The 27,650-nt window shown below is 42.5% G+C and overlaps 1 protein-coding gene across 1 annotated transcript; it reads left to right on the top strand.

Annotated features, from left to right (window-relative positions):
- The first annotated feature begins 11,137 nt into the window (after window positions 1-11,137).
- On the top strand, window positions 11,138-27,020 carry LOC137326982 (uncharacterized). The gene is made up of 7 exons (XM_067992356.1): window positions 11,138-11,419; window positions 12,922-13,074; window positions 14,809-14,931; window positions 20,208-20,338; window positions 20,518-20,679; window positions 22,472-22,698; window positions 25,719-27,020. The coding sequence occupies exons 1-7, from the start codon at window positions 11,353-11,355 to the stop codon at window positions 25,831-25,833; spliced, it is 978 nt and encodes a 325-aa protein (XP_067848457.1). The 5' UTR covers window positions 11,138-11,352; the 3' UTR covers window positions 25,834-27,020.
- The last annotated feature ends 630 nt before the right edge of the window (window positions 27,021-27,650 follow it).

Consider the following 27,650-nt stretch of genomic DNA (forward strand, 5'->3'; position numbering starts at 1 on the left):
TTTAATATAACCTCTCTACTGTTCAATTCTCTCCCTCTAGAAATGAACCCCAGTGCTTGGTTTGCCTTTTTTTATGGCCTTATTAACCTATGTCACTACTTTTAGTGATTTGTGTATCTGTACCCCGAGATCCCTTTGCTCCTCTACCGCATTTAGACTTATTATCCAAGCAGAATGTGGCCTCCTTATTCTTCCTACCAAAATGGACCACCTCACACTTCTCTATATTGAAATTCATTTGCCAAATACACACCCATTCTGCAAGTGTATTAATGTCTTCTTCCATTTTAACGTATTCTTCCTTTGTATTAACGACACCCCTCCAATTTAATGTCGTCCGCAAATTTTAAAACTGTGCTCCCGATTCCTGAGTCCAAATCGTTAATGTAAATTTTGAGCAACAGCATTGTTCCGAGTGGAACACCATTTTCCACCTTTTGCCAGTCTGAGTAGCTACTCTTAACTCCTACCCACTGTTTTCTCTTTTGCTATCCATTCTGCTGCCTGTTGCCTGACTCCACATGCTCTGACCCTAGTCATGAGTCTACAATGCGGTACCTTACAGAAGGTCTTTTGAAAATCCAAATATATTACATCTACTGCATTACTGTTGTCTACTCTTTCTGTTACTTCTTCAAAGAATTCAATAAGGTTAATCAAGCATGAGTTTCCCTTCTGAAATCTGTGCTAACTACTCTTCATTATATTTTCCTTTTCTAGATGTTTTTCTATTACATCTTTGAATAAAGATTCCATTATCTTTCCCACCACCGATATTACGCTAACTGGTCTATAGTTCCCTGGACTTGTTCGATCTACCTTTTTAAATATAGGAATAACATTAGCTGTCCGCCAGTCCTCTGGCACTATTCCCTTTTCTAATAAATTTTTATATACATGTAATAATGCCTCTGCTATCTCTTCCCTAACTTCTCTTAATATGCGCGGATGCAATCCACCCGGTCCAGGAGTTTTATTCTCTCTAACTTTGATTTTTATCAGTTTTCTCCCCCTGTTTTATCTTAAATGTCTTCATACCTTTTTTGATCTCTTCTAATATTATGCCCATGTTGTTAGTCTCCCTGGTAAATACTGAGGCAAAGTAACTATTCAATATTTCTGCCATTTCATTGTCATTACCTGTGAATTAATATTGTGCATCCCTTTGCAGCCCTATCCCTATCCTGATTTTTGTTTTGTTATTTATTTGTCTGTAGAATACGTCACCATTTATTTTTATATTCCTTGATAATTTTAATTTCGTAGTTCTTCTTTGCTTTCCGAATTGTTTTTTTGACATCCTTCCTATCCTCTTTTGCCATTATGTCATTATTAAGGGAACGGTAGCATAGTGGTTATGTTACTGGACTAGTAATCCAGAGGCCTGAACTAATAATCCAGAGTCATGAGTTCAAATCCTGCCACGGCAGCTGGGGAATTTAAATTCAATTAATTAAATAAAATCTGGAATTAAAATACGAGTATCAGTAATGGTGGCCATGAAACTACCGGATTGTCGTAAAAACCCATCTGGTTCACTAATGCCCTTTAGGGAAGGAAATCTGTCCTCCTTACCTGGTCTGGCCGAAATGTGACTCCAGTCCCACAGCAATGTGGTTGATTCTTAATTGCCCGCTGAAATAGCCGAGCAAGCCAGTTGCAAAATCTCGCTAAAAAAAGTCACCATAAGAACAATACCGGACACGACAAAGGCAAACCAAGCCCAGTCAACCCTGCAAAGTCCTCCTCACTAACATCTGGGGACTTGTGCCAAAAGTGGGAGAGCTGTCCCACAGACGAGTCAAGCAACAGCCTGACAGAGCCATATTCACAGAATCATACATTTCAGCCAATGTCCCAGACTCTTCCATCACCATCCCTGGGTATGTCCTGTCCCACCAGCAGGACAAACCTATCAGAGGTGGTGGTGCAGTGATATACAGTCAGGAGGGAGTGGCCTGGGAGTCCTCAACATTGACTCTGGACCTCATGAAATCTTATGGCATCAGGTCAAACATGGGCAAGGAAACCTCCTGCTGATTACCACCTACCGCCCTCCCTCGGCTGATGAATCAGTGCTCCTCCACATTGAACACTACTTGGAGGAAGCACTGAGGGTAGCAAGCGCACAGAATGTACTCTGGGTGGGGGACTTCAATGTCCATCACCAAGAGTGGCTCAGTAGCACCACTGCTGGCTGAGTCCTGAAGGACATAGCTGCCAGACTGGGCCTGCAGCAGGTGGTGAGCGAACCAACACAAGGGAAAAACTTACTTGACCTCATCCTCACCAATGCATCTGTCCATGACAGTATTGGTAGGAGTGACCACCGCATAGTCCTCGTGGCGATGAAGTCCCGTCTTCGCACTGAGGACATCATCCAATGTGTTGTGTGGCACTACCACCGTGCTAAATGGGATAGATTCAGAACAGATCTAGCAGCTCAAAACTGGGCATCTATGAGGCGCTGTGGGCCATCAGCAGCAGCAGAATTGTCTTCCACCACAATCTGTAACCTCATGGCCTGGCATATTCCTCACTCTACCATTACCAACAAGCCAGGGGATCAACCCTGATTCAATGAGGAGTGCAGAAGAGCATGCCAGGAGCAGCACCAGGTGTACCTAAAAATGAGGTGCCAACCTGGTGAAGCTACAACTCAGGACTACATGCATGCTAAACAGCGGAAGCAACATGCTATAGACAGAGCTAAGCGATTCCACAACCAACGGATCAGATCAACGCTCTGCAGTCCTGCCACATCCAGTCGTGAATGGTGGTGGACAATTAAACAACTAACAGGAGGAGGAGGCTCTGCAAACATCCCCAACCTCAATGATGGCGGAGTCCAGCACATGAGTGCAAAAGACAAGGCTGAAGCGTTTGCAACCATCCTCAGCCTGAAGTGCCGAGTGGATGATCCATCTCGGCCTCCTCCCGATATCCCCACCATCACAGAAGCTAGTCTTCAGCCAATTCGATTCACTCCACGTGATATCAAGAAACGGCTGAGTGCATTGGATACAGCAAAGGCTATGGGCCCCAACAACATCCCGGCTGTAGTGCTGAAGTCTTGTGCTCCAGAACTAGCTGCGCCTCTAGCCAAACTGTTCCAGTACAGCTACAACAATGGCATCTACCCGACAATGTGGAAAATTGCCCAGGTATGTCCTGTCCACAAAAAGCAGGACAAATCCAATCCGGCCAATTACCGCCCCATCAGTCTACTCTCAATCACAGCAAAGTGATGGAAGGTGTCGTCGACAGTGCTATCAAGCGGCACTTACACACCAATAACCTGCTCACTGATGCTCAGTTTGGGTTCCGCCAGGACCACTCGGCTCCAGACCTCATTACAGCCTTGGTCCAAACATGGACAAAAGAGCTGAATTCCAGAGGTGAGGTGAGAGTGACTGCCCTTGACATCAAGGCAGCATATGACTGAGTGTGGCACCAAGGAGCCCTAGTAAAATTGAAGTCAATGGGAATCAGGGGGAAAACTCTCCAGTGGCTGGAGTCATACCTAGCACAAAGGAAGATGGTAGTGGTTGTTGGAGGCCAATCATCTCAGCCCAGGACATTGCTGCAGGAGTTCCTCAGGGCAGTGTCCTAGGCCCAACCATATTCAGCTGCTTCATCAATGACCTTCCTTCCATCATAAGGTCAGAAATGGGGATGTTCGCAGATGATTGCACAGTGTTCAGTTCCATTTGCAACCCCTCAGATAACGAAGCAGTCCGAGCTCACATGCAGCAAGACCTGGACAACATCCAGCCTTGGGCTCATAAGTGGCAAGCAACGTTCACGCCAGACAAGTGCCAGGCAATGACCATCTCCAACAAGAGAGAGTCTAACCACCTCCCCTTGACATTCAACGGTATTACCATTGCCGAATCCCCCAACATCAACATCCTGGGGGTCACCATTGACCATAAATTTAACTGGACCAGCCATATAAATACTGTGGCTACAAGAGCAGGTCAGAGGCTGGGTATTCTGTTGCGAGTGACTCACCTCCTGACTCCCCAAAGCCTTTCCATCACCTACAAGGCACAAGTCAGGAGTGTGATGGAATACTCTCCACTTGCCTGGATGTGCGCAGCTCCAACAACACTCAAGAAGCTCGACACCATCCAGAACAAAGCAGCCCGCTTGATTGGCACCCGATCCACCACCCTAAACATTCACTCCCTTCACCACCGGCGCACAGTGGCTGCAGTGTGCTCCATCCACAGGATGCACTGCAGCAACTCGCGAAGGCTTCTTCAACAGCACCTCCCAAACCCGTGACCTCTACCACCTAGAAGGACAAGAGCAGTAGATACATGGGAACAACACCACCTGCACGTTCCCCTCCAAGTCACACACCATCCCGACTTGGAAATATATTGCCGTTCCTTCATCGTCACTGGGTCAAAATCCTGGAATTCCCTTCCTAACAGCACTGTGGGAGAACCTTCATCACACGGACTGCAGCGGTTCAAGAAGGCGGCTCACCACCACCTTTTCAAGGGCAATTAGGGATGGGCAATAAATGCTGGCCTCGCCAGCGACGCCCACATCCCATGAACGAATTTAAAAAATGTCCTCTTCTGCATTGTCAATGTACTTAGTCTCTGCCTTTTTCTTTAGTTTCAATTTTACACTTATCTCTTTATTCATCCAGGGTGTTTCATTATTGGTTGGTTTGTTCTTGTTTTTTAGAGGTATCTATTTCTCCTGAACTCTATTGATTACCGTTTTAAATATTTCCCACTGCTGTTCCATCTCTTTGTCAATTTTTTTTTCCAGTTTACCTTCCCTAATTCCATTCTCATCCCCATAAAATTAGCTTTTTTCCAATATATTACTTTGGTCTTTGTCTTACTTATGTCTTTCTCAATCATTATTTGAAACCTTATTATGTTATGGTCGCAATTACCTAGATGTTCCCCTACACTTACTTCTGTTATCTGCTCTGGTTCATTTCCCATTACTAGATCCAGCAGTGACTCCTCTCTTGTTGGGCTTCTCACACACTGGGTAAGAAAGGAGTCCTGTACACACTGTAAAAACTCCATTCCCTTTTCTCCTTTCCCTACCTCACCTTGCCAGTTTTTTTGGGGCTAGTTGAAATCTCCCAATGTTTTTTACTCATTTCATAGATTTGCCTACATATTTCTTCCTCCACTTCCCTTCCACTATAAGGTGGTCTGTAGAATACCCCTATTAACGAAGAAAATTTAATCAACTTTGTTCCTAAGTTCCACCCCTCCGTTACCTTCATATAGTCCATCTCCGACACTTCCCTTCCCTTCTTCGACTTCTCCATGTCCATTTCTTAGGATAGGCTGTCCACCAACTCTACAGCAGACGCCGCAACCTCGAAACCAAGAAAGAGTCCATACTCTCAACCTGTACTCAGGACACAGCAGACCAGCTATGAGACACTGCCAAACAGACGAGGCAACGGAACTACGCTGCCGACATGAAAACCAAGAGCAGGAAGCTTGAGAAACTCGGCATCACCACCAGCATCAACCAAGCCTCCCCTGGTTGCAACCACAGGGAAGTCTATCGTCAATTTGTCCGACCACACCCTTCAACCAGACGAAATCGAAGTTCTCAGCCGAGGGCTCAATTTCTGCCCCACTACCAAAATGGACCCCATTGGTCTCGCGGCGGACACAGAGGAATTCATCAGGAGAATGAGGCTCCGGGAATTCTTCCTCAAATCCCAAGATTTCAGCAGCGAACCCAATGAGACAATCAATGATCCGGGACAGCAGACAGAGGGATCCGCAGTACAGCAACCGAAGAAGAAAGAGTCAAACTGGACTCCTCCGGAGGGTCGCTGCCCTAAGCTTGACATGTATGCTCAAGCTGTCAGGAAATGCGTCAATGCCAGATTCATCAGCCGCACTCACAAGACAGTCCAGAATGTCACCCGAGCACAACGCAACGCCATCAACGCTCTCAAGACCAACCGCAACATCGTCATCAAACCAGCGGACAAAGGAGGAGCCATCGTCATACAGAACAGAACGGACTATTGCAAAGAAGCATACCGACAACTGGACAACCAGGAACACTACAGACGGTTACCCGCAGATCCAACCAAAGAACACACCCACCAGCTCAACAAACTGATCAAGACCTTCGATCCAGACCTTCAAAGCATCCTACGCGCTCTCATCCCACGTACTCCCCGCGTGGGAGACTTCTACTGCCTCCCAAAGATACACAAAGCCAACACACCCGGACGTCCTATCGTATCAGGCAACGGAACCCTGTGTGAGAACCTCTCTGGATACGTCGAGGGCATCCTGAAACCCATCGTACAGGGAACCCCCAGCTTCTGTCGCGACACTACGGACTTCCTACAAAAACTCAGTACCCACGGACCAGTTGAAACAGGAACACTTCTCACCACGATGGACGTCTCGGCACTATACACCAGTATCCCCCACGATGACGGCATCGCTGCAACAGCATCAATACTCAACACCAACAACAGCCAATCTCCAGACGCCATCCTACAACTCATCCGCTTCATCCTGGATCACAATGTCTTCACCTTCGATAACCAGTTCTTTACCCAAACACACGGAACAGCCATGGGGACCAAATTCGCACCCCAATACGCCAACATTTTCATGCACAAGTTCGAGTACGACTTCTTCACTGCACAGGACCTCCAACCAATGCTATACACCAGATACATCGACGACATTTTCTTTCTATGGACCCACGGCGAAGAATCACTGAAGAGACTACACGATGACATCAACAAGTTCCATCCCACCATCAAGCTCACCATGGACTACTCCTCAGAATCAGTTTCTTTCTTGGACACACGAATCTCCATCAAAGACGGGCACCTCAGCACCTCACTCTACCGCAAGCCCACGGACAACCTCATGATGCTCTACTTTTCCAGCTTCCACCCTAACCACGTCAAAGAGGCCATCCCCTATGGACAGGCCCTGCGAACACACAGGATCTGCTCAGACGAGGAGGAACGCGATGGACACCTACAGACGCTGAAAGACGCCCTCGTAAGAACGGGATATGACGCTCGACTCGTTGATCGACAGTTCCGATGGGCCACAGCGAAAAATCACATAGAACTCCTCAGAAGACTAACACAGGACGCAACCAACAGAGTACCCTTCGTCGTCCAGAGCGGAGAAACTACGCCATGTTCTCTGCAGCCTTCAACATGTCATCGATGACGACGAACACCTCGCTAAGGCCATCCCCACACCTCCACTACTCGCCTTCAAACAGCCACCCATCCTCAAACAGACCATCGTTCGCAGCAAATTACCCAGCTTTCAGGAGAACAGTGTCCACGACACCACACAACCCTGCCACAGCAACCTCTGCAAGACATGCCAGATCATCGACACAGACACCACCATCAAACGAGAGGACACCATCCACCAGGTACATGGTTCATACTCCTGTGATTCGGCCAACGTTGTCTACCTCATACATTGCAGGAAAGGATGCCCCGGAGCATGGTACATTGGCGAGACCATGCAGTCACTGCGACAACGGGTGAACGGACACCGCGCAACAATCGCCAGACAAGAGGGTTCCCTCCCAGTCGGGGAACACTTCAGCAGTCAAGGACATTCAGCCACCGATCTTCGGGTAAGCGTTCTCCAAGGCGGCCTTCGAGGCACACGACAACGCAAAATCGTAGAGCAGAAATTGATAGCCAAGTTCCGCACCCATGAGGACGGCCTCAACCGGGATCTTGGGTTCATGTCACGCTACACGTAACCCCACCAGCGAAAAAAAGTTATCTGTTTTTTAATACCACGGGTCATTCTCTGTCTTTCTCTTCCTTTCGGATGTTTCTCCCTCTCTTTCTCTGTTTTGTGTTCTGGCCGTTTGTATATTCGGTGGTCCTGTAGGTAACACCTCTCTGTCTGAACACTTTGATTGCCTTCACAACGGGCAGTTGGAAAGATTATCTGTAATCACCAGGTATTGTTCTCTGAATATAAATGCGAAACGTTCAAGGATTCCCACATTCACCTGACGAAGGAGAAAGCCTCCGAAAGCTTGTGATTTTCAAATAAAATTGTTGGACTATAACCTGGTGTTGTAAGATTCTTTACATTTGTCAACCCCAGTCCATCACCGGCATCTCCACATCACCAATATCTACCATAAGCCCACCGACTCCCACTGTTGCCTTGATTATACTTCCTCCCACCCCGTTTCCTGTCAGGACTCTATTCCATTCTCCTGGTTTCTCCGTCCTGTCGCATCTGTTCCAACAATGCCACCTTCCATAACAGTGCTTCCAAAATGTCTTCCTTTTTTCTCAGCTGAGGATTCCCCTCCACCATGGTTCACAGGGCCCTTGACCATGTCCATCCCATTTCCCTCACTTTCACCCTTCCCCTCCCTCCCAAAACCATGATAGGGTCCCCCTAGTCCTCACCTTCGACCCCACCAACCTCCCCATTCAACAGATCATCCTTTGCCATTTCTGCCACCTCCAGTGCAATGTCACTACCAAACACGTCATCCCTTCCCCTTTCAGCATTCCGAAGGGACCGTTCCTTCTGTGACACCCTGATCCACTCTTCCATCACCCCCAATATCTGCTTCCCATCGTCTGGCACCCTCCCCTTGCAAGCGCAGGAGATGCAACACCTGCCCTTTCACCTCCTCTCTTTCCACTGTACAGGGCCACAAACACCCCTTCCGGGTGAAACAGCAATTTACTTGTACTTATCCCAACTTAGTATACTGTATTCACTGCTCACGATGGTCTCCTCTACATTGGGGAAACCAAACGCAGATTGGGTGATCACTTTGCTGAACACCTCCATTCAGTCTGCAAGCGTGACCCTGAGCTTCTGATCACTTCCCATTTTAATTCTTCATCCCAGTTCCACTCTGATCTCTCTGTCCTTGGCCTCCTACACTGTTTCAATGAAGCTTAATGCAAGCTCCATGAACAGCACCTCATCTTTCTACGAGGCACTTTACAGCCGTAACATTGAGTTTACCAACTTTAGATCTTAACCGCTGCTCCCATTTTCTCTCAGACAGCAGACGCTGGTAATGGAGGATGGCTTCACCAGAGTCACTGGGAGCGTAGGAAGTGTGGGCTGTTCTTGGGTTCGGGATCCCCTATTGGTACACAGCCGGCAGGGTAGTCTACCTGCCTTTCTACTGCCGCATTCCTGGGCCACGGGAGCCTCTCCACTTCGCCAGATTTTCCGTGCTGCCCTCCCCCTCTACTATTCTACTGTAACCATTTACAACTCCTCTGGACCAATCTTTTATTTATTTACTTGTCCCTTTATCATCCCTTTTGCCTTGCACCATCATCCCTTTTGTCATTTAATCACTCATGCCCTCGATCCTATCTTTCTCTGTCCCCCTTCCCGCAGGCTCTGCAATTGCTTGAAAGCTGTTCATCTGTAACATCTTACAGTTCTGATGAAAGGGCATCAATCTGAAACATTAACTCTGTTTCTCTCACCACAGAGCCTGTTGACCTGCTGAGTGTTTCCAGCATTTTCTGTATTTCATTCAGATTTCCAGCATCTGCAGTATTTTGCTTTTGATTTTTTTTCTACTGATCCCTACATGCGATGTTATAAATGCAAACTTGCTTTGAAAATACTTTAAAGGTGTGTAATTGGGGTTGAGGCAAGATACGAGCAAAAATTACTCTGAATTTGAACCTCAGTCTCAGCCAGCCACATGCAAATGTTTGCCTTGCTTCATTCCTAAATTTTACCTGTTTTCTAAAAAGCTACGAGTATCTTTGCCAGTCTACATAAGAACATAAGAAATAGGAGCAGGAGTAGGCCATACGTCCCCTCAAGCCTGCTCCGCCGTTCAATCAGATCATGGCTGATCTTCAACCTCAACTCCACTTTCCTGCCCGATCCTTATATCCCTTGATTCCATTAGAGTCCAAAAATCTATCTATCTCAGCCTTGAATACACTCAATGACTCAGCATCCGCCACCCTCCGGGGTAGAGAATTCCAAAGATTCTCAACCTTGTGAGTGAAGAAATTCCTCCTCATCCCAGTCTTAAATGGCGCTCCCCTCATCCTGTGACTATGCCCCCTAGTTCTACACTCTCCAGTCAGGAGAAACAATCTCTCAGCATCTACACAGTCAAGCCCCCCCAGAATTTTATACTTTTCAATTAGATCATCTCTCATTCTTCTAAACTCTATAGAGAATAGGCCCATTCTACTCAACCTCACCTCAAAGGACAATCCTCTCATCCCAGGAATTAATCTAGTGGACCTTCATTGCTCCGCCTCTAATGCAAGTATATCCTTCCTTAGATAAGGAATACAAAACTGGACGCAGTACTCGAAGTGTGGTCTCACCAAAGCCCTGAACAATTATAGTAAGACTGCCTTACTCTTGTGCTCCAACCCCCTTGCAATAAAGGCCAATATGCCATTTGCTTTCCTAATTGCTTGCTGTACCTGCATGCTAACTTTTTGTGTTTCTTGTATCAGGACACCCAAGTCTCTCTGGACACCAATAGTTTCTCACCATTTAAAAAATATTCTGTTTTTTTTATCCTTCCTACCAAAGTGAATAACCTCACATTTCCCCACACTATACTCCATCTGCCACCTTCTTGCCCACTGGCTTAACCTGCCTATATCCCTTTTCAGACTCTGTGTGTCCTCCTCACAGCTTACTTTCCCACCTACCTTTGTATCGTCAACAAACTTGGATACATTGCACTAGGTCCCTTCATCTAAGTCATTAATATAGATTGTAAATAGTCTCTGATTAATTAATGAATCAACAATTTTCGAAGTGTACATATATCTTTGACACGGGGAGTTTATGAAGTCTTCCTTGTTTGTATAGCATTATGCTGACAAGTGATGGATTTGGAGTTCCGGTTAAAAGGACTGATGAGTATCCAATAGAAACCGCCCGGGGTATTGTGCGCCGCTGAGTATTGGGTGAAATTGACGAAGCCCCGCCCGCGCGGCAATTTCCACTTTGTTACATTGCAGCCAGAGGACGGAAAAGTTTCAGTGAATCTACCTCGAAGTCAGTCATTTAGTGCATTGCAGTCAGGTGGACAGTAAGAACGAGGGCGGGGGGGAAGGGGACAGGGGGGGGAAAAAAGAGCACCAGATTGCAAAATCAGTCAGTGAACATTTACGAGAAAAGAAATTCCCATCCTCTTTTATTCCGTGCTGTTCACAAGAAGCAGTTCTTATTTGGCAGGAAAACAGCCCGGATCCAGAACCTTTTTTTTTAGTAATTTGAGAATTTTTCCCCCCCAAAAAAGACGTTTGGGTAATTTAGCTCGGTTTCATATATATATATATATAAAATATTTTTGTTGATGGCTCCTGCTGTAAACCTAAGACAAGTTCTGGTGGAAATTCCAAACCCGCAGCCTAAGATTGCTGGTGAGTAAAAACCCTTTTTTAAATAGACGCGGAAAAAAATAAGGCGCTCAACTGAGACGAGGCGATGGGGGAGGGAAGGGGAGTACTGTCGTTTGTCAGTTTTTTAAAAATATTGCGAGTCAATACAATGGCAGTACACGCAAAGTATTTCATCTGTGAAGTTAAACTATCGATCTGTGTCCTTCTTGTAAGAAAAAGATGAGTTATATGCTTTTAAAAAGATAGTTCTACTGTGATATTGGCGGGCAGATGAGAACGCGGTTTTCGTCATCCTGCACATTCAAACTAAATGTACCTTTCTTTTTAAACTTAAAAATAGACAATATTGCAAATACAATCCAAGTAAACAAATCTAATCTATAACGTTGATTTATTAATTAAAAATAATTTGAGAATTTTATTCACTATTGTAGGAAATAGAAGTTGCAGTAGGCGCCAAACGCGAGCCAGCAATTAAAGGGTATCATTATTTAAATATCATCTTGATTTAAAAATAAATTAACTTTGTATTCTGGCAGTTATTTAAATATATACTGTATTGATTGTTTATATTGACCAAAATGATGTAGTATTTTATAATGTAATAATACATTAATGACTAGATATGATCTGAGAGAAATTTTGGGCACAAAGAAAACGTGAGGTACTGAGTGAGACTTAATCTTTCAACCGTATGCATTAATATTAATATTATGTGATTGGGGTTTTTTTTCTAAACACTTACTTTAAAGCTAACCTTTTAAACAAATCATGAGACCCCCCTGTTGGCCAGACCTCTCCTCATCTTAGTCTTGATGACCTCCCTGATTAAATAAATGATTAAAGTCACATTTTCAATAGGTTTTTAAGTTCAGCAAGCAGGAAGTTGTAAATTAAACATCCCAGCTGATCGACACCAAAGCGCAATACGCACAAAATGTTAGCCATGCTGGAGGCCCATCGTGCCTCTGCTGGTTTTCTGAAAGATTATCACTTAATTCCGATCCTTCCTGTACCATTTTAATTTTTCTTCCAAATATTAACTTTCTTTTAAAAATGACTGGATTTTGTTCCACCGCTGCTTCTGATAGAGCAGTCAATGTCCTAACAACTTTTTAAAATATATATATATTCTAACCTCTCCCTATGATTTTTTTTTGGTGTTTTATCTTAAAATTGTACTCTCTAGGAAAAATATATTGCCAATTACTTGTGCAAAAGTCACTTAGAAACACCAACTATTGCTTATTATGCAATGCATGGTACTGGTACTTAGCATCTGCCATAGTGTGCAATATTTGCTTTTAAAAGAAAATCTTCAATAAGTAGTTTTTTTTTAATCCACCAAGGACTCAACATTTGCTGCAGTACAGGACTGCTAGGAGGCTTGGCTGGCTGCCACTTAGCATGTGCTTTTTGTCTTTGAATTAATAGAAGCAAAATAACTTGCAGATGCAGTCACATATAAGCAGAAATTCTGTTAAACAATATTTAAAATAACCTTCTAATTTTTTTCTCTTCAGTCCAGCTGCGCCGATCCTATGAAGACATTCTGAATTCTACAAGAACACCGTCACGGTTAACAACATTTCATGTCAATATGCCAACGTCTTTCCTAATAACAGACAACATCCCTTCAGATGATCGTTTAGTTCAAAATCTCAATGTAACACCAGGTTTGTAATGTGTGTATTTTTGTCTGGGTGTATGATTATTAATAAGGGCATAAGTCTTATCCCATTTTTCTTCTGAGAAATTTAAATAAAAGGGCATGGGCTATTCCAATGCTCCTTAGTTTGTTACTAAGAGTACAACAGCAATCTAGTGGAGATTTGCAGTTGATCCGTTTTCCTCTCCCACTCAGGCTGAAATGGGGATTTCAACAGAGTTGAAAGTTAATCTATATTGGTCTACTCAGTTGAACTGTGCGTAGGCCAAATATGCATTGCCATTGTACAGTCCAAAAGTAGTCAGATCACAATTGGAACATAGAGCCCTAAAACCTTTAACTCCAGGCTTTATCATAAACATATTTAATTTCCTGATGGAATGGTTGTGGGGAAAAAAAAAATTCTATGCCTCCAAAAGTAGTGAACTGAAACTCTAGAATATGTGGCTTCTCTTACAACCCACATTATGTAACCCTCACTGCTTGTTTCTACGGATGATATTTTATATGGTCTCAATCCTGCAGGAACCTTTTGAATATTTGATCACCTATCTGTATTTACTCCTCTTCATCTGTGCACCCCCGCCACACCCAAAAGCCTTCAGTTGGTGCTATTTAGGTCATGTTTTCACTGTCCAGCTTTCTACATAATTTTCTAGCAATATTTGGGGTTCTTCATGGAACTATACAAAAACACTTTGTTTGCAGGTTGGTGGCTTAAAATTTATGGACAAAGTATTTTTTTTTGTTGGCGTTAAAATATATATTTTGGTAGCTTAGTGCTACTGGAGGATGCACTGCATTTTGGCAGGGGAAAAGAAATGGAATACTACATATGCCCTTCAAGAAGACATACTTTATTTTTGCCAATATGCATCCTCTCCAATGGAGCAAACTTGAATTTATAGAGCCCCTTTTGCATCCTCGGGATATCCCAAAGTGTTTTAGTTAATGAAGCACTTTTGAAACGTAGTCACTGTTACAAAGACAAACACAGCAGCCAAATTGTGTACAACAATGTCCCACAAACAGCAATGAAATATATGACCAGAAAATTAATAATGTTGGTTGAAGGATAAATGTTGCCAAGGACACTGGGACAACCCCCTTTTCCCCGCCACCCCCAATCTTGGAATAATTCCACGGGGTATTTACGTCCACCTGAGAGTACAGGTGGGATCTCTGTTTAACGTCTCACCTGAAAGATGACACTTCCATCAGTGCAGCACTCCCTCACTTCTGCATTGAAGTGTCAATCTAGTTCATGCGCTGCAGTCTGTGGAGTGGGTCTTTAACCCACAACCTTCTGACTTAGAGGTGAGAGTGCTGCCACTGAGCTGTAGTCTAGAATGATCTTAGAGTAGACAGGGCTGATGGCCGGCGCGGACACGATGGGCCGAAGGGCCTCTATCCGTGCTCTGACTCTATGACTCTATGATCTTCATGGCCATATTTGTAGCAAGAGTTAACTTCAAGCTGAGCAGGTAAGATAATGTCATTTTTCTGATTCACTGTTCTTGAGTTGCTCAGTCTAGCCCCTGCTGAAAAACTGATAAAACTGCTGCATTTGGAGTAGGTAGATTGAAGTGATGGGCAGCTCTGATTATTTGGTTGGGAGGCAAGACCCCTGAAATCTTGCAATGCCTGAACACCTTTGCTTATTCTTAACTGTCAGTAGCCATTAACTGTGATCTATCTTGTCATTTTGCCGTAATTATGTTTTAGTATTCCTTTTCAACAGAAAACACTTCTGAAGTCTCACCGTTTGCCAGAAGAAAGTTTGGAGAAGGGAGAAGATCGTGCTTAAGTTCGCCAGCAGCTTCCAACTATCATACAAAAACATTGCAAACTGGCAACAAGAAAGGTGTGTGATAGAACCATAGAAAAGATACGGCACAGAAGGGGGCCGTTCGGCCCATCGTGTCCGTGCCGGCTTGAGGAATAACCAGGTGCCCATTCTAATTCCACCTTCCAGCACCTGGTCCATAGCCCTGCAGCTTATAGCACTTTAGGTGCAGGTCCAGGTACTTTTTAAATGAGTTGAGGGTCCTTGCCTCTACCACCAATTCGGACAGTGAATTCCATACACCCACCACCCTCTGGGTAAAAAAAGTTTTTCCTCATGTCCCCTCTAATCCTTCTGCCAATCAGCTTAAATCTATGTCCTCTATTCTTGAACTCTCCACTAGGGGAAACAGGTACTTCCTGTCTACTCTATCTCGGCCCCTCATAATTTTGTACACCTCAATCAAGTCTCCCCTCAGCCTCCTCTGCTCCAAGGAAAACAACCCCAGCCTATCCAATCTCTCCTCATAACTGCAATTTTCCAGCCCTGGAAACATTCTTGTAAATCTTCTCTGCACTCTCTCCAGAGCAATTTTGTCCTTCCTGTAATGTGGCGACCAGAACTGCGCACAATACTCCAGCTGTGGCCTTACCAGCGTTTTATACAGTTCCATCATTACATCCCTGCTTTTGTATTCTATACCTCAGCTAATAACGGAGAACATTCCGTACGCCTTCTTCACAACCTTATCTGCCTGTACTGCCTCCTTCAGGGACCTGTGCACATGCAATCCAAGGTCTCTCTCTTCCTCTACCCCTCTCAATATATTCTCGTTTACTGCGTATTCCCTTTTACTGTTTGCCCCCTCCTAAGTGCGTTACCTCACACTTCTCCAGGTTGAACTCCATTTGCCACTTTTCTGCCCACTCCACCAACTCATTGATATCTTCTTGGAGTCTACAGCTATCCTCTTCACTATCAACTACATGGCCAATTTTTGTGTCGTCTGCAAGTTTGCCAATCATGCCCCCTACATTCAAGTCCATGCCATATGCCATATAATACAAACCTGTGTTTCTACAGTTTATATTGCATCCAAATCCAGATAATTTTGAATTTAGGTTTGGAGATCAGAATCCCACTGTGGGGGTGTGGGTGTTTGATGGCAGATGTTCCACAGTTGCCTTCATTTTCTATCTGATGTTGGGTGTGACCTGTCACCAATTTAAGTCTGTTTCTTGCTTCCAAGACAAGATATCTATGTGGTGCCGGTGATTTCTCTGGTAGGCCAAATGTAGGCAGAGCAAATGCACACAATTGAGAAGCAGGGTTTAAACTAATTTGGTTGGGGGAGGGGCACCAGGATGAAGCATTAGAGAGGAGATACAAGGTGCACAGAGGACTGGGTGAGACAAACAGCATTAGAATAAAAAGTAGTTCAGACGGGGAAATGCAAGGCAGACTAAGATGGGTGTAGAATGCATGTGTGTGGTAAATAAGGTTGGTGAGCTGCAGGCACAAGTAGCCACATGGGATAATAAAGTGGCAATAACTGAGACCTGGTTCAAACAAGGGAAGGAATGGGAACTTTATATTCCTGGCTACAATGTATTCAGGAAAGATATGGATGGAAAAGAAGGATGGGGGTGGCAGTATTGATCAAAGATACCGTTACAGCTCTAGAAATGGATGATGTACTTGAGGGTTCAAAGAATCTATTTGGTTAGAATGAAGAAATAGTAGAGGAGCTATTACACTACTAGGTGTATAACTGTAGGCCACCAAATAGTGGGAAGAAGATAGAGGAGCAAATTGCAGAAAGATGCAAGAACTTTTAGAGTAGTGATATTAGGGGACTTCAATTATGCTAATATAGGCTGGAAAAATAACAGTGTAAAGGGCAAAGATGGAGAAGAATTCCTAAATGTGAACAAGATAACTTTCTTGATCACCAGTATGTTTAAGAACATAAGAAATAGGAGCAGGCCATACGGTCCCTTGAGCCTGCTCTGCCATTCAATCAGATCATGGCTGACCTTCAACCTCAACTCCAGTTTCTTGCCCAATCCCCATGCCCCTGATTCTGCTGGAGTCCAAAAATCTATCCATCTCAGTCTTGAATGTATTCAATGACTCAGCATCCACAACCCTCTGCGGTAGAGAATTCCATAGATTCACAACCCTCTGAGTGAAGAAATTCCTCCTCATCTCTGTCTTAAATGGCTGACCCCTTATCCTGCGACTATGCCCTCTAGTTCTAGACTCTCCTGCCAGGAGAAACAACCTCTGTATCTACCCTGTCAAGCCCCCTCAGAATCTTATGATTCAATGAGATCCTCTCATTCTTCTAAACTCCAGAGAGCATAGGCCCATTCTACTTAATCTCTCCTCACAGGACAATCCTTTCATCCCAGGAATTAATCTAGTGAACCTTTGTTGCACTGCCTCCTAAGGCAAGTATATCCTTCCTTAGATAAGGAGAGCAAAACTGGACGCAGTACTCCAGGTGAGGTCTCACCAATGCCCTGTACAACTGTGGTAAGACTTCCTTACTCTTGTACTCCAACCCTCTTGCGATAAAGGCCAACATACCATTTGCCTTCCTAATTGCTTGCTGTACCTGCATACTAACTTTGTGTTTCTTGTACGAGGACATCCAAGTCTCTCTGAACACCAACATTTCTCACTTTTTAAAAAAAAATATTCTGTTTTTCTATTCTTCCTACCAAAGCGAATAACCTCACATTTCCCCACATTATACTCCATCTGCCACCTTCTTGCCTGCTCACTTAACCTGTCTATATCCCCTTGCAGACTCTTTGTATCCTCCTCACAGCTTACTTTCCCACCTAGCTTTGTATCGTCAACAAACTTAGATGAAGGGACCGAGTGTAATGTATCCAAGTCATTAATACAGATTGTAAATAGCTGAGGCCCAAGCAGTGTTCCTTGTGGCACCCCACTAGTTACAGCCTGCCGACCTGAAAATGACCTGTTTATCCCTACTGTTTTCTGTCCTTTAACCAATCCTCTATCCATGCTAATATATTACCCCCAACCTCATGAGCCCTTACCTTGTGTAACAACCTTTTTATGTGGCACCTTATCGAATGCCTTTTGAAAATCCAAATATACTACATCCAACCCAATGAGGAAGGAAGCAGTGCTGGATCTCATTCTGGGGAATGAAGTGGAGCATGTTTCAGTAGGGCAGCATTTGGGAAACTGTGATCACTATCATTAGGTTTAGAGTAGTTATGGAAAAGGACAAGGAAATATCAAATGTAAAAATACTCAACTGGAGGCGAGCTGATTTCAATGAGTTGAAAAGGGATCTGGCCCAGGTGGATTGGAATCAAAGATTGGCAGGTAAAACAGTAAATGAGCAATGGAAGGCCTGCAAAGAGGAGATAGTTCTGGTACAGACTAAACATATTTCCACGATGGGGAAAGGAAGGGCATCCAAAGCTTGAGCTCTCTGGATGACTAAAGATAGAGATTAAAATGAGCAGAAAACGGAGGCTTACGATAAATGACGGGTTCATAATTCAGTAGAGAACCAAGCTGAATACAGGGAGAACCGAAAAAGGAAATAAGGGACAAAGTGGGTGAGAGAATATATTAGGGTGTTGTCTTTTTATAAATAGTGGAAGGGTGGGGCCAATTAGGGACCAAAAAGGAGATCATCTTGTGGAGGCAGAGGGCATGGCTGAGGTATTAAATGAGTACTTTGCATCTGTCTTCACTAAATAAGAGGATGCTGCCAATGTCACAGTAAAGGAGGCGGTAGTAAAGAAATTGAATAGGATAAAAGTAGATGAAGAGGAGGTACTGAAAAGGTTGGCAGCGCTCAAAGTAGAACCATTGCCCAGTCCAGATGGGATGCATCCTAGGTTGCTGAGCGAAGTAAGGTTGGAAATTACAGAGGCTCTGGCCAAAATCTTCAATCCTCCTTAGATATGGGATTGGTGCCTGAGCACTGGAGGATTGAAAATGTTATACCACTGTTCAAAAAAGGGGAAGAGGGATAAACCTGACAACTACAGGCCAGTCAGCCTAACGTCAATGATGGGAGATCTTTTAGAGATATTAATTGGCATTTGGAAAAATATGGGTTAATGAATGAAAACCAGCAGGGATTTGTTAAATGGCAAATCGTGTTTGACGAACTTGACTGAGTTCTTTGAAGTAACGGAGCGGGTTGATGAGGGTAGTGCGGCTGATGTCGTGGATATGGACTTTCAAAAGGCGTTTGATGAAGTACCACATAATAGACTTGTTAGCAAAATTGAAGTCTGTGGGACTAAAGGGATGGTTGCTGCATGGATATGAAACTGATTGGACATATGTATACAGGGCATAATTTTGAAGTTTGCAGCTGACACAAAACTTGGAAATGTAGTGAACATGAGGAGGATAGTAGTAGACTTCAGGAGGACATAGACAGACTGGAGAAATGGGCAGACACATGGCAGATGAAATTTAACACAAGTGTGAAGTGATACATTTTGGTAGGAAGTATGAGGAGAGGCAATATAACATAAATGGTACAATTTTTTTTTAAAGGGGTTCAGGAACAGAGACCTGAGGGTGTACATACACAAGCCTTTGATGGTGGCAGGACAAATTGAGAAGGCTGTTAAAAAGGCATATGGGATCCTTGACTTTTGTAAATAGAGGCATAGAGTACAAAAGCAAGGAAGTTATGCTGAACCTTTATAAAACACTAGTTAGGCCCCAGCTGGAGTGGTGTCCAATTCTGGGCACCACACTTTAGGAAGGATTTCAAGGCCTTGGAGAGGGTGCAGAAGACATTTACTAGAATGGTACCAGGGATGAGGGACTTCAATTATGTGGAGAGGCTAGGATTGCTCACCTTAGAGCAGAGAAGGTTAAGGAGAAATTTGATAAAGTTGTTCAAAATCATGAAGGGTTTTGATAGAGTAAATAAGGAGAAACTGTTTACAGTGGTAGAAGTGTCAGTAACCAGAGGGGACAGATTTAAGGTGATTGGCCAAATAAAGGTGACCTGGAAACTTTTTTTAAAAAAGCAGATTTATGATCTGGAATGCACTACCTGAAAAGGGGGTGGAAGCAGATTCAATAGTAACTTTCAAAAGTGGAAAAAAATGACAGGGCTATGGGGGAGGGGACTAATTGGATATCTCCTTTAAAGAGCCAATACAGGCACGACGGGCTGAATGGCCGCCTGTGCGGTTTCATTCTATGATTCTATTAATAGAATTCTTTGGAAAATATTTTTGTAATGTTGCAAAATGATGACATCTACCATAAAAAGCAAAACATTTCCATGAAAAAATAGACAGTTCAGCTTTTTATCCCTTCCTCCTCAGAACTGCCTTTCAAGAAACAGCGACTGAATTTTAAGCCGGGTGTAAATTTAGAATTCAAACTGAATGACCTAGCATCATCCCAGCTTGTGCGCACTCTTTTATTGCACAGATATCCAGCACTTGATGATGAGGTATGTATTTGCATCACATTAATGTAATACTTCAATTTAATTTCTTATACCTCAGATGGATTAGTGTCTGACCTGTGCTTCTCTCTGGTAACTATGCCTTGATAAAGATTTCAATTTACACCATGAATAAGGGTGTGTTTGATTCAGATATGTCAAACCATCTTTTTTCTCTAAAACAGGACTTGAAATTGGTTCTTCCATCTTTGAATTTAAAGTTTGCTCAGGAACATCTGGAGTTGAATAAGATCAACATATATCGATCAATACCGCGATGGCGCTTGGGTTCCAATAGAGATGCATACTGCTACCGAAAAGCGCATGTCCATCTTCAGGCTTTCAAGGTTTGTATTTTGCAAGAAAATTGTTTTTGAACACTTATCAAAAGGTTTTGTATTTCTGCCTTTTTCTTCTGAAGGTGGTAATTATACTTCAATATAATTCCATGCCTGCCAGTAGCCTTCAGTACCTCACTCACTTGAGTGGCCATTTATATGGTCAGTCTGTGCTGCAGGCTATTTGACCATTGGCAACACTTAATCCTGTTCTCATTGCGTGCATATCCCAGCCAATGTCCGTGATTAATCAAATGTAAAATCTTGATTTTTTTAAAAAAAGAAATATCCTTAGGCCGAATTTAGTGCTCTAGTCCTTACTAAGATCATTGAACTCGACATCATTGCACAGATTGAACAAAGGGCTCAATACCCCTGCACGTGCACTTACCTACTCGGAAGGGCTGTATTTGTATTCTTTAACATTTTTCTGTTCAATAGTGGGTACTGATATAAGTTTGGTTATGGCTTGAAGGAAGTATTGCATTTCAATAAAGGAGCTGAAACCCAAGGTTCACAGGATAGATGGGGAAGCCATTTAGGCCATCTTGGCTCATCCATCCAAAAAGGACTTTAGTTGTCCTGCCCCCCCCCCTTAAAATAATCAATCACAACTTTTTTTTTGCAAGGTTGTAGGTTGGGTTTTTTTTTGCCTCCTATTACCTTGCCTGGAATTCTGTTTTTATTCCAATCCATTCCATGTGTTAACTTTATGACGAGCTAGTTTGCATCAGTCCTAAAATTGCTTTTTACTAGTTTGCATATTTGTCCTTTCAAAGCTTAATCTGATGTAGTGATCTGGATTTTTTTTTTTCACATAATGCCTATATCTCTTGGTCACTCCCTTTTTGAGTTGCTGAAAAGCCCAAATTTCTCCAGTCTTTCCTCCATTCAGTCCTCTGCCAGGGATCACTTTTGGCTCTTCACTGAACACCATCCACAGCTTGAATGGCTTGGTGACCAGAAGCGGCACAGCACTCTAAAGTGTGGTCTGACTTCTTCCAGCTTGTACTCTAATTAAACATTCTTTCTACTTTGTTGCTCTGCAGTGGTTTGCCAGTTGAATGCTGGCTACTAAAAGCCTGAAACCTTTCACCCTCATCCTTTGGCTTTTTTTATTCCTGGAATCCTGATGCTACCTTTTTTTCACCCTTTATCTGTGAATCTGACTGACTAGCTGCAGAATTGAAGCCATTAATATAAATTAGAAATACCTGGGGTCCCAACATTGATCTCAGGGCACCTCACTCCCCACCCTGACATAACCCTTTAACTAGTACCTGCAAACTACCAGGTTGATCCAGCTTCAACTGTATGTACATTCAATATCTTGTTAATACTTCCAAGACCCATGCCAGCCTTTCTCTTCCCCGCACCCCCCCCCCCCCCCCCACCATTCCTTGCTAATGTTGTCAAAAGCACTTGCTGGCTAAAATTAAACGAAGCAAAAAAATCCCACTTTGAACTTTGTGCATATCAGCACCAATAAAATCAATTTAGGTGTTCCAAATCTGAAGGTTGAATATCTTTGCAGCTATTGTCTTGAGTTCCTGACCAAGGCAACTGAACTTAATAAAGGTGAAAGAAGAAATTGGGAATCATTTTTCTATGCCTGAATTGCATCTCCTTCTTTGTTCTGATTATTGGAGGCCAGAAAATGAACCCAGTGCATTCTGTCCTGAATGGAAAGATGCTGTCAAGTTCTGATGATAGATCATGTGAAAATTCTGTGGATCAACACTGTATCTAAGTGACTTTTAGAAATTTTGTTACTGATGTATTTGATTTTATTGCTTTGCAGAAAACTTGCCTGGAACAAGGGAGACTGTTATTGCAAGCAGAGTGCTGGGAAACTGCATTAGACTATATATTAATTGCATGGAGATACACAAGTGAACTTCCTCAGTGGGATAATAGCTTCCACAATGAATGTACGCAGCAATGTTTCACTGCTTTAGCGGTTCAGTGCACGACTGGCTTGCAGAGAAGCAGCCTAGAATTGGAGAAGTATAAACAACTTAAGAAAAGGTATATGTCTATGTTCCTTCTCTAATAAAACCAATATTATAGTTTTTCATAAAGGGGAATTGAGTCTGGGGGGAGTTTTATTCAATGCACTCGACTGTAAATTTGAGCAACAGATAGTTTATAAAGATGTTGAGTGCTGTTCTAAGTGGCTAAATGATAGTGGTTTCTCTGGGGTTGGTGACTTTGGATTGGCTTGCAGGCCGGCCTGAAGGCCTGCATTCCATTGAGGTGCTCTAGGATACAAGGGTTCTTCTTTCTCATTTTTTTTTCTCCCCCCTCCCCCACCCCCCTCCAATAATATCACTAAGCAACGTAGTAGCAAGAATGCATTACATGACTAAATTGGAGGTGAAGATTGATCATTTTAAAAGAGAAAATTCCAAACAATCTTGTAATTTTTATGTCCTTTTTTCCCCTCCCATAGCTAACTTCCTTACCAAGATATGGGTAGTGAGCTCTCTCAGGTACTTTGCCCAAGTTTGAGCTTTGACAGCAAGAGACATCCAGCCCAATCCTATCCATACCATAATATTCACTTCCATTAGGGATTGCTGAATAGTAATCTGGAACCTTGGACAACTTGATTTCTTCACTTCACCCCACCCTCAGGGATGACTAAGGAACTTGCGGAGCCATTGGGGGAAGTGTCTTTCTTTTCAATATAATGGGGAGACTGATTTTTAAATAAAATTGGCATCCACCCCCTTACCTCAAATAAAGTTGTGCTGTGTATTGTCCGATTACACAAAAACAAAGGGAACCTTCATATCTCAAGTTCAGTCTTGCATTTTTTTTCCTGATGAAACTATTGAAGAATAAAACTCTTTCCCTGATGGTTCAGTTGGAGAATGCACTGGGCAAAGTAGAACTGAGCTGTCCAGACCAGGTAGCTTCCAAGTTCAACCTCTAGTCTGAGCTGAGTTGCCTAATCTCAACTGGTGACAGGAGGGTATTACAACTTGCCCTAACCTGGGATAAGGGGAAAAAATCAACCAGACTTCTAGGCCAGCACTGACATCAATGCAGTATGTCGCATAAGCAGAGGATTGGGGCCGATACCCCCACGGTCAAATCGCATAAAAAAAACTCTGGGCTTGCACATCAAAAATGGCCACTTAAGGGACATGCCAAGGAGTGGTCAGTGTCTGGAACATAGGAACAGGAGTAGGCCAGTCAGCCTCTTGAGCCTGTTCCACCATTTAGTTGAATCGTGGCTGATCTGTATCTTAAGTCTATTTGCCCACCTTGGTTCCATATCCTTTAATACCCTTGCATAACAAAAATCTATCAATCCCAGTTTTGAAATTTTCAATTGACCTAGCCTCAACAATTTTTTGGGGGAAGAGTTCCAGATTTCCACTACCCTTTGTCTGAAGTGCTTCCCGAAAGCACCCCTGAACAGCCTAGTTCTAATTTTAATGTTATGCCCCCTTGTTCTGGACCCCCCCCCCCCCCCCCCCGCCCAGAGGTAATAGAGTAGATGGAGAGAAACTATCATATTCTTTAATCATCTTCAACACCTCCCTTAATCTTCTATACTCAAGGGAATACAAGCCTAGTCTGTGCAACCTGTCCTCATAATTTAACCCATTAAGACCTGGTATCATTCTGGTGAATCTGTGCTGTACCCCCAAGCCAATATCCTTTCAGAGGTGCGATGCCCAGAATTGAACGTGCTATAACCAGAGCTTTATACAACTGTAGCATGACCTCCACCCTTTTTGTATTCCAGCCCACTTGAAATGAAGGCTAACATTCCATTAGCCTTTTTAGTTATTTTTTTGTACCTGTCCTAGTTTTTAGTGATTTTATTACATGGACCCCTAAATCTCTTTGCTCCAGAGAACTTAGCTTCTCACCATTTAGAAAATACTCTGATCTATCTTTCTTGGGTCCAAAGTGGATGACCTTGCACTTCCCCATGTTGAGCTCCATCTGTCACTGTTTTGCCCACTCACTATCAATGTCGCTTTGCAACTTTCTGCTCCCATCTACACTACTTACTGTGCCACCTAATCCTAGTTCAAGTTAGTGCCTTTTTGGAGGATTTAAAAAAATATATATACTTCAGTATTATACAACTATGCACTACCTATTTCTGCATGTCAGTTAATATGGCTCAAAATCCTTGCTCCAAAGAGCTACATATCAAAGAGCAACTCTGAATGTCTACCAATTACAAAGTTTAACCAGTTAACTACTTTTTCCCAAATCATTCTGTCTGCCATTTATTTTTAATTAGCAAGTGAACAATACATTACTCAACATTACGTAAACTACACATTTCTCTAATTTTTAAACCTGCCTATATAACTGCTTTTCTTCAAGATTTTGTCTCAAACCTGGGATTACTAGTTCTCAATCTTATTCTACGTTGGCATGTATGTATGCTGATCACACCACTTCCCGCTCTTTTCCCGCCCCCCCCCTCCCACCGACAAATTGTGGATTACTATTATTTTAGTATTGAGCTGCCCTCTTTTGGTATGCTCTGGCAGAAATAGATGGGTTTTTTTGGTGACCATTCTCTTGATAGAAAAATGGCATCATTGCAATTTTGACACTCACTGTAAATCACTGGCCCTGATGAATAAATTGTGCATTAAATTGCATAACACTCCTGTTGGTGTATCTTCCTGTAGCCATGTGGAATGCCATGGGAGATCCACTCATTTCTAAAAAATAAACATGGTTACTACACTTTTGGTACATTTTTGTCTGAGTTTACTACAGTGCAGTGCTAACATTGTGCTTAAAACAGATGCCCATTAATGTGCAAGCACCCTTTAAATCCTTTACCACAGTTCTTGATCATGAGAAAATGTATTAGCAACCATTTTGACTGACTTTTGGGGAGGTAGATCTGATTGTTGGTAAAACTGTAGGCTTGATCTAAACACTTAAAGTTGAGTAATTCAAGAAAGTGAGCAAGAGTTGCTTTGTAATTTATTTCTTTAATGTAATAAAAACCAAGCCAGACTTTGAGCCATGAAATAACTGATTATTCTTCTCTTTTCCAGACTTAGAACTGCATACACTCAGAGCAAATTAATCAAACCATGCCTTGAAGAGTTGGATAGGATTATGGAGGTCCTGGAATGCAGCCCCCCAAAACACAATCTGTCTTGTTGTTGATGATTTGAAGTACTTGAGATTGTATTTTGAATAAGGATAGTAGTCATCATGCTTTTGTGTCCACAGTAAGGAAATCCTACTGTCTTAATGGAAAATGGTTGCTGGATTTCCCTCAGTCTGTTGCACGAAAGCTACAAGTTGATCTTGTTTTGAACAGACAGGCTACAGGTGTCCAAACTTAGGGTATTCTTACTTTGGATTGGTTTCAGTCTTGGACAACATATGGAAAGTTGAAACAAATTGAGATTAAAAGGATGGGACGGGGAAAAATATTGAGCAAACTCCAGTATATTTGGTGGAGAAAATTGGTAGTTATATTTTTAAAATTGCATTTTTGGGGAACCTGTGTCTGAAAACTCAAACTAGTTCACTTTTTTAAAGAAAAAATTTTTTTTTTTTTTTGCAAGTGTTATAGGTGATGCTCTGAACCTGCATAAAATTTTGTAATTGGAAGAATAGTTGTCATTTTAATAGCTTAGCCTTAAATTGTGACTGCAAATATCTGGCCTGTGAGTGTCCACAATTGTGGACAATCAGATTAATGGATCTTCTGGCATTCATGAAGATTTGTGCAAATTTGGTACTGTTCATGTTGGAAATTTCTAATGGCATCTTTTTCAATGGAAATAGGCCATTGTATGAAGTTCACAGAAGTGCTTTTAAGGTTAGAATTGTACTTTTTTTTTTGAAAATCTATTGCCTTTTTATTTAATTCCAATTGTATTAGAAAACGAAATATCAAATGTTGTGGATCAGTCATAGTATGCAGGTAGAATTTGTAGTTATTTGTACAATAGAAGTAATTTTAGTGCAATAGCAGTATTAGTAATCTAATAATGGCAATTGCACTTTAACTTTGACCAAGTACTGTATTTTAATGTTGAGTTTCTGTTATAAAACCTAATGTGTTTGGGAATGAATTTTGACCAGAGTTGGAGATATTTTTGATGTGTGTTTAAAAAAAAAAATAGAAAAAAGTACTATTTTCCTTAATTATCTATATTTTATAAATATATAGATTTGTCTTGTATTATGAGTAGTGCAATGTGTTGATTCTTAATGTAATGCTGAAATGGCAATGTCCCATAGGTACTATGCTGTAAATGGGCACAATGTCATTTTATGTTTTAGAAGATGTATTTTGTAAGAGTAATTTGGCTGTTTAGAGTTTTTCCAAATAAAATGAAACATGAATACAAAAGTATGATCTTAACCTACTATCCAGACGTACAAACTCGTACGACTTTACATGCATTTTTGTATGAGATACCAATCTATTTTAAATGCAAACATAGCTTTGATATTGTAGAAATATTGCAAATGGCTTATTTTGCAAAGTCTACATCAATGCAGAGTTAAGGGTGTGTGAAGGTTGATGGTGAGGATTATGAGCTGTAGTGAAAATGGTACTTTTTAACTGATTAGGCAATTATTTGTATAATGCAATTACAACCTGCTTTTAGGGAAAGTGTAACTAATAAATTCAGCTGCTCACTCATTGAGTAGCACAATACATTGGCCCTTGCCATTTACATTGACGTGTCATGAACAGGTGTAGAAAATAATCAATAAGGCTAATTGAATGCTGGCCTTTATATCTATAGTACAAGGGGGCAGAAGTTATGCTGCAGCTATACAAAACCCTGGTTAGACTGCACCTGGAGTACTGTGAGCAGTTCTGGGCACCACACCTTCGAAGGACATATTGGCCTTGGAGGGAGTGCAGCGTAGGTTTATTAGAATGATACCTGAACTTCAAAGGTTAAGTTACGAGGAGAGATTACACAAATTGGGGTTGTATTCTCTAGAGTTTCGAA

Source organism: Heptranchias perlo, chromosome 11 (genome assembly GCF_035084215.1).
Source record: "Heptranchias perlo isolate sHepPer1 chromosome 11, sHepPer1.hap1, whole genome shotgun sequence".
Lineage (NCBI taxonomy): Eukaryota > Metazoa > Chordata > Chondrichthyes > Hexanchiformes > Hexanchidae > Heptranchias > Heptranchias perlo.

Bases quoted from the DNA above. Each gene is read 5' to 3' on its own strand.
- LOC137326982 (XM_067992356.1), top strand. From the start codon at position 11,353: ATGGCTCCTGCTGTAAACCTAAGACAAGTTCTGGTGGAAATTCCAAAC. The intron at 13,075-14,808 runs GTTTGTAATGTG...CCTTTTCAACAG, and splicing joins AAATCTCAATGTAACACCAG to AAAACACTTCTGAAGTCTCA. The intron at 22,699-25,718 runs GTATATGTCTAT...TCTCTTTTCCAG, and splicing joins TATAAACAACTTAAGAAAAG to ACTTAGAACTGCATACACTC.